We start from the raw sequence: 12,745 nt of genomic DNA on the forward strand, positions 1-12,745 counted from the left end.
TCGCTGCCGCCATGGAGCCCAGCGCCCTCAGGACCAATTCCGCCGGTGGAGTTTCTGATTGGAGGATGGCCCGCAATGAAGTTGCAAATTCTGTAGTCGTTCCGACGTCAGGAAGGCTCGGAGATCCCTGGTGTCTATTCTGGCTCCTATGAATTCTATGACTTGTGTCGTGGCCAGAAAGGATTTGCCGGCATTGGTGGTAATGCCTAACTGGGGGGCTAGGTGGAGAAAGAAATCTCTGGCTGAGCAAAGTAGATGCCTTGTTGGGGCGGTCAGGAGCCAGTCGTCCAGGTATGGAAAGACCTGTATTCCCTGGAGTCTCAGGTGGGCCGCAATCACTGCTAATACCTTGGTGAACACCCTGGGGGCTGTGGTGAGGCCAAAGGGAAGGACCCTGAACTGGTAGTGACTGGCTCCCAGCCGGAAGCGGAGGAACCTCCTGGATCGTCTGTCCATTAGAATGTGGTAGTACGCATCCTTGAGGTCTATAGAGCACATCCAATCGTTCTCCCTTAGAAGGGGAAGAATAGATTGAAGAGTGACCATTCGGAATTTTTCCTTGGTTACCGACAGGTTCAAACGGGACAGGTCTAGAATCGGTCTCAAGTCCCCCGTCTTTTTTGGCACCAAAAAGTACCTGGAGTAGAACCCTAATCCAAGCTGGTCTTGGGGGACGGGCTGGATGGCTCTTTTTCTTAGTAGCTGCTGAATCTCTGTGGCTGCAGCCTCCCTCTGATCGGGTGGTACATCGGGGAGGTTCTTGAATTTGGGGACATGAAGTAATGGGATTTTGTATCCTCTGGATATAATTCGAAGCACCCAGTGGTCTGTCGTGATGGACTCCCATGCCGCTAGGTGCTCAGAGAAGCGCCCCCCAACTGCCTCCAGAGTGAAGCAGTCGGGCAACCCTTCAGGGCTGCTGCGTGGGCCGGTCAGAGAAAGGTTCTCTGGACCCAAAGTTCCTCGGAGCCCCTCTGCCCCTGGGGTGGCGTCCTCCCTGTCCTCCTCTGTCACGGAAGGACTGGTTGTCCGGAGCGGGTTGGGAATGTTGCGATTTCCGGAACCACATCTTCTTCTGACCCTGTTGGTTCTTCGAAAAGGACCGCTGGGGAGCAGAGAAGCGGACTCCGACGGCAGACAATGTCTTCCCGTCCTTCTCGCTCTGGACAAGTGTCTCGCGGACCATTTTGCCAAACAGGGCAGAACCATCGAAAGGGGCGTTCGCAAAAGACGCTTTAAAGGGCTCCGCAAAGTCACAATGACGGAGCCAGGCCTGACGGCTCATGACTAGGCCTGCTCCGCTAGCTCTAGCGGTTCCCTCGGTGGCGTGGGACAATAGCCGCATAGAGGTATTTGAAATAGATCTCAGAGTGGCCATTCAGGTGGAGTACAATTGTTTGTCCTCCGCTGATATGGACTCAGGGGGGGAGGCAGCGTATTCTTTGATAAGATCCCGCTGCATCCTGATGACATGTGCCATATAGTTCAGAGACCTTACCGAAAAGGTCGCTGAACTAAAAACTCGCTTCCCTAAGCGGTCCATCGAGCAGGACTCCTTGCTCGGTGGATGGACTGATGGGATCTCCTGAGCTAGTTCCCTCTGCGTGGCTGCCGCCGTCAACATGGCATCTACGGGGGGACCCTTGCTCCAGTGTGACCGGTCTGCGGGGGGGCTTAGTTTCCTGTCCGGGCATTTGGGGATTGGCTCCACGGTGTCCGGGTCCTTCCACGCCCTGGTGGTAATAAGGTCCACCAAGGGGTCGGCCGGAGGGGACACCCAAGAGGTAGACTGGCCTGCTTCGAATGCCTCCAGAAACATGGACTCGTCGGAGGAAGCCTTGGGGGCAGACCACCCACCTCTGATCCTCAGCATCTCCATGATGTCTCCAAAGCTGACATCCTCAGGGGGTGATCTTGGGGAGCCTTCCCCTTCATCCAAGTCCGTGTCCTCAGTTAAGGACTCAGGGGAGTCCACGTGCCTCCTCTTGCACTTGTGCTTGTGAGGCACTTCCTCGGGGGGGCTGTCCGAGGAGGTCTCGCCAGCAACAACCTGTTCCAATGGAACAACCTGGGACATTGAAGCAGGCTGTCCCTGAGGCCGGGTGATGGAAGCCTGGCCCAGCAGAGAGGGAGTGCAGGGTGGAGCCGAGACAAGGGCCGGGGGTCCGGATGCTCTCGACAGAGCCCTCTCCACTACATCGAAGGCTGAGGGGGAACCGCTTTCCCTGGGCTCCGAGAGCCGGCTCCCACTCAGATCCGATGAAGGGATCGGAGCCGGCGCCGAGACCATCGGATCCGAAGGACCAGTGCACTCCAACCTGGACGGAGCTGAAGGCACAAAGAATCCCTCGGATCCGAAGCTCAGGCCACGGCTCCGAGAGGTTGGATCCGACAGACTTGAGGGCAGGGTCGGATCCGAAGTAACAAGGACTGTCGGCGCCGACCCACCCCCGGCTCTGACGCTGCACGGCTCCGAACGCTCCGAGCCCGGGTAGCGGGTCGGAGAAGGAGCAATTGGAGCGTAAAAGGGTGTCGAGCTCCTCCCCGAAGGGGGGGAGGCAAGAGCACTCCCATCTGCAGCTGGGCCTGGATGAATCTTCGCATCATCCGGTCCAAGTCTGCATCTGACATGCTGAAAGTTGATCTTGACGAGGCCACCGAGGCAGGCCTGGAATGCCGCCTCGATGACCTCGATGGAGATTGGGCCTCCTCCTCCTCGGGCCCTGGGGAGAAGCAAGGAGATCGGAGCCGAGGAGGAGGAGACCTAGAAGCAGTGGAGGGAGAAGCCCGCTTAGCTGGTGGGGCCGAAGCGGAGGCCTCGGCCCGCCGTTTGTGGTGCTTCTCCCTCCGTTTCTCCCTCCTAGCCTCCCTGTCCTCCGGCGCTTTAGCGGGAGTTTGAGTCCCGGCCGGAGGAAGGGGGGCAGGAGTGGCAATGACCACAGCCTGTGGTAGTGCCACGGGAGCAGCGGAGGCCAGAGCTGAGTCCTGGGGCAAAAGTCCCGCCAGGACCAGCTTCGACCTCCGCTCTTTCAGTGCCCTGGGGTTGAACGCTGCACAAATGGTACAGCCTGAGGTGAGGTGTTCAACCCCAAGGCCTGAGCACGAGTGTGGCCATCAGCCGGGGAGAGCTTATGGCCACACTCGGTACATTTAGAAAAAATGGCTTTTGGGGCCTCAGCCATACTTTGAAGAAAAAGGATTGCTACACAAACACACAGGCCCCAAAAACGCAAACACACACACACACACACACACACACACTCACTAACGACCAGCGAAGGGAGGGAAAATTATGTAAAAAAAATAAAAATTACAGGGAACCTGACTCTTACACACTTTTTTAAAATTTAACTGAGAGAACAGTTGACTAAAAACACACTTAACTGACAATTTCGCTAGAGCTCAAAGGAATCCAGCCATCCACAAGCGCGGCAAACTAGATCTGGGGTCATGGAGGGTTGGCAGGGGATTATGGGTGAAGGGAGGAGCTAGGAGCTCGGATCCATTAGCTATGAAACAAGTTGCCGGCTCGGATCCGATATCGGATCCAAGACCCACAGGTTGCTGACAAATGAAGTCCCTACTTCAGATCATTGTTTACTTAATAATACTGCATTTGATTTGAAAATTGTTAATGGTATAGTCAGATAGGGCACAACAGTAATTATTTTTACCATATGATTAAAAAATGATGCAGCATAATCAGTTGTAAAATTGTAAAATACATGCTAACACAAAACCATGAATAAAAAAAAGAAAAAAACAAAACACAAAGAAGTGCATAGGGATAATTGACAGAGACATGCCACAATCAAAGCAGTGCCATCTTAAACAACTTTGTGCAACTGACTAACAAAAAAGCATTGCAGCAATTTGAAATGTATTATGGAAGACATGCTACACTTATAATTCAGCACCACCTTCTACTGTACACAGAAAGTCTTACCTATTTTATGTAATGACTATGGATAAGAAATTAAACCAAACCCTGAGACTTAAAATGCAAACTAGTAATGTGTTGTGCTTCCTTCCAGTACCCTCCAAATGAAGCTAATGCTATAAAACTGTGCATTTTAACTAACATAAAAGAAAATAAAGCAAACATTCTGATATTCAATTGCAATGACATATTAAAGCAAAAAAAGAAAAAAAAGAAATGGAATTATAAATAGCACACAACAATGCAATGCACTTACGATTACTCTTTATGATAAACAGAAAGGTCATGCTTCCTGATCTGATACATCTATGCCACTCGGTTCTCTTTCATCTGTAAGCCCTTACTTTTCATAGTGACTGTCAAAAGCAATGCTGCAACCAGACACACCACAAGCTATTTTATTGTACTCTGAATGTATAACGGGTACCAGAAGAGCACAGCTATGGCACCCTACCATTATAAAAGCCAACAGTATATTGCTGGCAAAAAATTCAAACTGCAGTTTAATAGCACATGAACAATACAATACACAACAGGTGCTGCAATGAAAGCAAATGGTTCTCTATGCATTTAAGTTATTTTGTTGCTTTTTTCTACACTACCTTTACTTTTGATAGTGATCACAAAATATAAAACTCCCACTAATGACAGAACAATTTATCTTATATTTCCAAAAAGACCAAAGGTGCATGAAAAACAGAACTATAGTATTCTACTAAATCACTCAACACTATACTAACACAAAGCAAATTCACAATGTAATTTTGAGTAAATTGTATTTTCCCAAACTATTAAACAGTGTAAAAAATAACAATACCACGTTTTAAGGTGATGTTGTAAAAACATTGCCCAATGTTCTTATTATGACTTTTTTTACTCAGTTTGACCTTTACCCAGAGTGTTAGAAAATCAGTATACCATCTATTTCAAGAAATCATAGTACACAAACATAACTTTCTTCATAAAGTAATTAAAAGCAAACATTTCTAACTTTGCAAACTATGATTGTTCTGCATGTATTTTTCTTTACTGGAAAATACAATTACTTATAATGATAAAAACTAACCGTAACATTCATTTAGTGACTCAAAGAAGGAAGAATGTAATGTTTTGAGTTACCTGGGGCCTCTAATGATAGCAACTACAAATTTCTTTCAGTTAAATACTCCAGATAAAACAGAAATGTTATGTATCGAAGTTACAGAACTGAACAGAACATTTCTATTACTGTTGTAATACATGACTGGGATCACAGACAAGTAATGCGGGCATGCAGTGCTACCAGTCAATGAATAGCTAATGAGCGTTATAACAGGTAGGGTATAGTGCATGTATACTGAACAATAGACTGCATAAGAAAATGGAGGTGCGGCGGTAACAGGATGAAAACTGCTATGGTACCACATTGGCTGAAACAGTGCTACAGCAGTGCATATAGCTGATGTGATAAGCATCAGGAGTGGCCTTAGGTCAACTGGTGCCCTAGGCAAAAGTGCTCCACGGTGCCCCCCACACCACCTGCTGCCCCCATCCTGGTCTATCTTCACCAAATAAATACTGGAAAAGTGCCCCTGATACAGCGGTGCCCTAGGCAGCAGCCTAGTTGCCTATGCCTAAGGCCGGCTATGACAAGTATCAATGCTATGGAAGGCTACCTTAGATAAGTCAGTGCACAACCCCATACACAATGCAACAAAGTACAGATGCAGTTAGTGATTGGCCACTACTGAAAGGGAAGTACAGCTGAACGCAGTGGCTAATAGAAAGACTAATGTATATGTGCAAAGTAAAGTGGCAACTTTGTTCAGCATATACATGGAGAGGAAATGGGATAGACAGGAGAGAAGCAAAGGGGAGAACAATAAGCAGAGGCAAACACAAAAGGCAATCATAAGGCATACATGCTGGGGTAGAATGACTATTTTTGTGGTGAAAGCTCCTTATTTAATTGATATTAAAGAAGGGTAGGGAAGTTGCTGTGTGATGGTTGTGGATGAGGTAGATGGAGAATTGTAGGTAGTAGGGACAAGACAGAGAAATGTGGAAGAAAGAGAGAGAGAGGCAGATAGGGACATTACATACACAAAAAGTGTTGGAGGACAGTTGATGGGTATATGCACAAATGCACAGAGGGTAGACAAATGGGTAGATGATGTTATGGGCCAGGTGCTTCTCTGCAGGCTGATGGATGGGTCCATTGGTCAATATAAATCAAGGAAGATCCTCTAGCATTCTTTATGTTCACACGTCTTCCCAGATCAAACCCTTGCCATGTTTATTGTGCTTAACCACTATATTAAACATCAGAGCATTAACTAGCTGACATGTCATTAACTCTATCCCCACTGAAAAGACAATCTCCAGTTTTAAGAATGACTCAACTACCAAACTCTTGGCCTTTTCATTCACACTATTTTATCATGAAGTCATCAGTCCTTTAACATTGTATGAAACTCTAGCTCTTACTAACCTAGAATAAAATCAATGAAGATTTTTCAAAATTCAAACTTCTTACATAGTAACATGCAAAGCTCAATCATCTGTCCTGTTAAATTACATAATGCAGTAATTTTACCTTAACCTGAAAGTGCATCTTATTGGAAACAAGTAAAAAATAAAAGCGTGCACTGCAACTGTAAATAAGAAAAAGAAACCTGAAATGCTTGCAAACAATTACAACAAATAGCTAAATATCCAAACACTAACAATTCCACTAGAACTACAAAAAGAGCATGCACCCTTGAACACGCACAAAGTTTTTCTTAGGAAAGTTTATTACGTTTGCTAATAGGACTGACATCCATAGCTCTCAACTTCTCTGTTCAAGAGTCAGGCCCAAAGCCAAAAATAATGAGGCCCAACATAAAAGATAATTGTTAAATATTATTCAAATGCATTTACAAAGTTAAAAAAGCAACAGACTTTGCATCAATATGCATTTTTGGAATAATAAAAGGTATGAAACTCTAATATCTGCATTACTAACTGACTGTAACTCTACCTAACGGAAACAAATAATACAAAATAATAATAATAACAACAATAACAGGGACAGGACAAGAATACAGAGTATCAATAAAGAACATCAGGGACTTCTTGTAAAATCAGGGACAGTTGACAACTATGCTGATGACTTAGACAAAAAAGACAAGTTATACAACTGCATCGTCTTTCTACTACTTTAAGGACAAATATGAGTGTAACTTTCAGTAGTTCTTGTCAGTTTTTTTCAGATAATTTAACTAATAAAATTAAGGCAAATGTGTAAGGTTATGTCTAACTCCGTGTAAGACAGTAAATACATATTAATCCATTGTGATTCATACTACACAGCTACAGATTACAAGACCTCTTTCCTTAAAGCCCCACATTTACTTACATGGGATCTATAAGAATTTCTATTATAGCTGTGAAAAAGAGAACAACACATGAACAGGTGAAGGCAGCACCACTTTGCTTTTCTTTTTCTACTGAAAATCGAGTCTCCATCTCAGGGTTGAGGAAGCGCATGGAAAGACGATGTGTATACTTCCCCTTCAGTCTATCAAAGAAACAAAAAAGATTAAATGCCTTGTCTTCTATCCTTCAGAGTATGTACATCTGTAGAAACAATAGAAACATCTAAATGGAAACATTATTCTCATGTGAAATGCAAAAAGACACCATTATTCAATAAATCTCTATACCATTCAAATCATTTCTCTGAAATTGCTACTACTTTTAATCTAAAAGAATTTACAGAGATTAATTTTCTCCTTTATATGACCCCTTTCATGTTATATCCTGTTGCAGTGTTCTAAAATATTAAAGTAGTAAAGACATAGTAATCAATGCATTCCAAAATGTTAAAGGGAGTAAGGTCATTATCATATTTTCATGCTAAAATGTTAAGGAATAAAAGCACGGTCATCATCACATTCCCAAATGGCTAGTCTCTATAGCATAGAGGGATAAAGCCTTGACTATGACCCAGACGAATCTAGTTCAACTAGTGTCTCAGAAACTTCAGGAACTGTGTGGACAACAGTGGAAGTGGGCAGCCATTGCAGGTTCACCCATCTGAGAGGAGACAGAGTGATGGTTTCTGATCACTGCTTGCATTCCATAGCTATTGGGTGGAAGTTAGGGGATGGCACAATGGTTAAGGTGTTTACCTCACAAACAAGAGGTATGAGGTTCGATACTTACTACAGGAAAAAGGCTAGGCTTAAAATGGTACACAAGGGCAAGCAGCCAAGTACTAACCTATGAAGCTCACACAGACTATATGTGGGTTATAGTAGCCCTTAATTAGTGTAAGTGTAGAACCACATGCACAGGGAGGGCAGATTAGGGCACCTTGGTAACACAGGGGGTTAAGTCTTAAAGAAAAATTCCCCAGCTGCCCATGTAAATGAGGAATTCAACACTAGGCATCTTGGGAGAAGTGACAGCAGCATGGTCTGAGCCAGGGATAGAATTAGTGGGTACACCGGTTCTCCACTGTAGGTCCCATGAGCTGTTAGAGCGCAAAGTCTGTAACAGAGGTGGGCGTGCTGTACCAAACAACCTTCAGACCTGCTTGGATGGCGGTTTCTTTCTGGTCAATTCTTGCTGAAGCTGATGGCTGCATTGCTTTCAGTTTTGGAATAAATAGGCTGAAATTCACTGGAGAGAAGGATAATGGCAGGCATGTGCAGAGGCAAAAGCATGTTAAAAATGTCTCTGAAATTAAAAGGGGAAAGCTGTAGGAATTCTTGATTTAATTTCCTTGTGAACAGTGCCCTAAGAGTGTATGTCAGTACTTCAGCAATACATGTCAGCTGTGCCAGACATAAGGAAATATGGAATATTGTCACTATGAGTTAAAAAGATTCCTCAAAGTAACTCAAATAACTACTGTAACAAAATGATCCACAAAACAGTAAAACAATTATGAAGCATCTTAGCGGTTTAGAAAACAAGTGCAAAATGGGTATCTTTAAACAGTGTCAAACTGTGCCTGTGTATTTTGTACAAAACACCCAAACTGCAAGTCATTTTACAAATTATTCTAGTACAAAGCTAAACATTTGTATTCTTATTACTGGAAAAGCAATGCATAACAGAAACACTTTAAGCAGAACATACACAACTTGCTACATGAGGTGAGGCAACTTGCATCAAATTAGTCTGAAGTAATACATTACTTGAAAGTCAATTCTACTAATATAAATGAGGCAACTTACATCAATTTAGACCGAAGTAATATACTCTCCTCAATTGTGACTTGGTTAAAAAAGTAGGAACAGATGGTTTACTATCATTTGTGCAAACGACTTTCTGTCGGCAGTTATGCTGCCGAAAATCAGAATGTCATTCGCAAAATTAAAAGTGTATTGGATAGTCAAACACATTTATACGAATGCAGTAGTGCATTCGTATAACTGTGTTTGACTATATGTACGAGCTTGTGGTGCAGTGAGGATTGGAACTTCATCCATATCCCCACGGTAGTGCGATCTCGGAGTTGGAATATATTAGTAGCAGGGGGTGTGGGGGAGCAGCTCCTATACGGGCATCACTTCACAATTTCGGCGACAATGTCGACTTAAATGTGTCGATCATTTGGGGTGACATTGTGTAAGGTCAAAATGTTTTGCTTTGGTTTAACTTTTCATTATTTCGAACGGCAAATGTTTTGCCATTTGAAATAACAATAGTAAACTGGAACAGATACATAAGCTAAGAAGAGTACAATATAAACAAATGAAAGGCTACATTATACCGGCAGTAAGAGAGTACACAGACAAAAACATGCAAAAGTACTTTACATAAATATAAAAAAAATGCATTCATATACAAGCTATTAATAAGTTTGAGCAGAAATTGAGTGTGATTTAGTAAAAATAAAACAAATTTGCACATATTTATGTGGCTAACTGCATGAAGTATAACAGACTGAAATTAACTTGAGGTTCACAGGTTGGTACTAGGCTATCGGCCCTAGGCCTATACAAGCATAGCCATAACAATTCCCTGGCTATTTCTTCCCACAGTATTTACTTCCCTGGACCCTGGGTGAATTTCCTATCTCCTACCCAATCATCAAGGTTCCTTTTGAAGAGGGCCAAAGAGGCGCTCTGCTTGACATGTATGGGCAGTCTGTTCCAGAGTATGGGGAGTCTCTGGGTCAGGAACCTATCCCTCCAGCATGTTTTGTTCATTGTGATGATAAGGTTTAGATCCCTGGAGCATGTGTCTCTGAAGAACTGGGATTTCTTTAAGAGTAGCATGTCCAACAGCTCTGGGTCTGACATGGCCTTGCATGTTAAGCAGAGATCGCCTCTGAGTAGACAATATGCGACAAGAGTATAGGTGGAGTTTTTTTTAGATGGTCAGCACAGGGCATCTGCTTTAGGCCTGTGATTCTTTTAGTGAGGTATTTCTGCAGCCTTTCCAGTTGTTGCAGATGTCTTGAGAGGTACATACCAAACGGGGAGTTGTATTCTATAATGGGTCTAATGAGGGATGAGTAAAGTGGGACAATGACCTCCTTTTTTCTGGATGAAAAGCCCTTAGTGATGACTTCTGCCACACAGAAGGATTTCCTGACTGTTGTGACGATGTGGTTATCGAAGGTGAGACCACTGTCCACCTGTGTCCCTAAGTCTCTTATCACACTTTCAGTGTGTAGTGTACTGCCACCTATGTGGTAATTCACGGGTACATGTTTTTTTCCCAAAGGGGATAACTATACATTTCTTGGCATTGAGCTTGAGCCCATGGCTCTCGCACCAAACATCAGTTTCTGTACGGCTCTTCTGTAGAATATCCACATCATTTGGGGATTTAATAATGGCTCCCAGTTTGGAGTCATCTGCAAACTTTGTTAGCCAGAGTCCCTTAGTGTTGGCCTGTAATCAAGAGAAGTAGATGCCAAACAAGAGCGGTCCCAGGACTGAACCCTGAGGTACTCCACTTGTCACTTGTCTGGAGCTGGATTTGGAGCCGGCTACTTTTACAGTGTGGGTTCTGTCAGTAAGCCAGTTGGAAACCCATCGAGTGATGTAGGGATTAATGCCCAGCTTACTAAGTTTATCAAAGATTCTAGAGTGGGGGATGGTGTTGGAGGCCTTGGCGAGGTCCAGATAGGCTGTGTGGTTCACCTTACCCTTGTCCATGGCTCTGGAGATTGATTTGAAGAAGTCAATCAGGTTCAGGAGACAAGATCGGCCCTTCACAAACCCAAACTGCGTGGGGTTCAGTGCTTGAAGTTGACCAATGTGTTTGTTTATAAGTTCCATGATAATACGTTCCATGGCCTTGCAGATCAGGCTCGTCAGACTGATGGGGCGGTAGTTCCTGGGATCCAAAGTGGATCCCCCCTTGTGGAGTGGGATAACTGTAGCTGTGCGCCACTCAATGGGCACAAAGCCTGAGGTGAGGCTATGATTAAACATGACACTTAGGTGAGGTGCCAGTTCATTTTGTAGTCCATGTAGTACACAGTCGGGGATGTTGTCTGGTCCCATGGATGCTGTATTCTTAGCTTTGGAGAGTGCGTTTTTTACCTGTGTGGCTGTTATTACTGGAATTTGGCAATCTTTTGGTATTGAGATGGGCCCTTTATGGGGTGAGTGAGGGGTGAAGTTTGCACTGAATCGATCTGCCAGGATAATGGCAATATCCTTGGGATCAGTACATTTAATGCCATTCTGTTGTAGCTCAGAGCAGATCTGAGCATTGCTACTTAGATTCTTGACATAGCTATACCTTGTGGTTGTCTTTGGAATCTTTCGCAATTTTATTTTCGTAACTAGCTTTGGAGGATTTTATGAGGGATCTCAGCATCTTACTGAGGCTGGTAAGGGAGTTTTTTGCATCCTGGGATTTTCCTCTTTTTTGCAACCATTTCTTTCTTTTGTTGTAAAGTTTGTTTATGGCAAGGGACCACCAGATTGGCTTCCTTTTTTTGGAGGAGAGCATCTTGGTTCTATTGGGGATGGCACGATTCATGCACGAGTGGATGTGCTCGTACAATGCTTTAGTGCAGGATTCAGCAGTCGAACTTTCAGTTCCCATCTGCATAGGTGTCATGAAGTTTGTCACTTCTGACTTGAATAGCATGAAGTTGGCTTTTGAGAAGTTTTTTACGGAGGTTTCCTTACTGGGGGGTGGAAGTCAAGGGTGATTAGCTTATGGTCAGACCTGACCAACAAGAGGGTGACCATAGGTGTGCAGCATCGATTTCCCATGTTGGTAATGACCAAGTCTAGGATACTGGAGCCAGTGGTGGGAATAAGGATTAGTTGATCCAGGGCATTGGAATTTATGAATTTCAAGAACCGTTGGGCAATGGTGTTGGTACATGAGTAGTTTTCCCAGTTAATGGCAGGGAAGTCGAAATCACCCAGTATTAGAGTGTTTGGTTGTATCTTAATATTTTCCAGTATGTTTAGAAATGTGTAGTGAGAATCTTGGGACATGGTGGGGGATCTGTTGCAAGCTACAATTTGGATTGAAGTCTTACCTGGTGTTAGTTGCACCTGGAGAATTTCAGACGCATTGTGTTGGACAACTAGCCTGGTGTTGTGAATATCCTTGGTGAATATGGACACTCCTCCGCCTTTAGTGTTTCGGTCTTGGTTTGGTGGCCGAAAAATGCAGTAAGAGTTGCAGCCTGATACTGCAGGGGTGCTCACTGAAGCCTTGAACCAGGTCTCAGCTACTGCACAGAGATCGATGTTCTCCATGTTTAGGAGTGCCTCGAGAGTGCATTTTGAGGTTTAGACTTCTAACATTGAGTAGCATTACCTTCAGATTTTGCATGCTTGTACCTGTTAT

The 12,745-nt window shown here is 44.1% G+C and overlaps 1 protein-coding gene across 1 annotated transcript in view; it reads right to left on the reverse strand.

Annotated features, from left to right (window-relative positions):
- ADCY3 (adenylate cyclase 3) overlaps positions 1-12,745 on the reverse strand; it is a 2,166,879-nt gene that overhangs the window by 701,506 nt on the left and 1,452,628 nt on the right. The window contains exon 10 of the mRNA XM_044062394.1: positions 7,320-7,481. Coding sequence (XP_043918329.1) covers positions 7,320-7,481 — 162 coding nt within the window. The remainder of the gene's footprint in view (positions 1-7,319; positions 7,482-12,745) is intronic.

This window comes from Protopterus annectens, chromosome 2.part1, assembly GCF_019279795.1.
Source record: "Protopterus annectens isolate FY-2018-M chromosome 2.part1, PAN1.0, whole genome shotgun sequence".
NCBI lineage: Eukaryota > Metazoa > Chordata > Ceratodontiformes > Protopteridae > Protopterus > Protopterus annectens.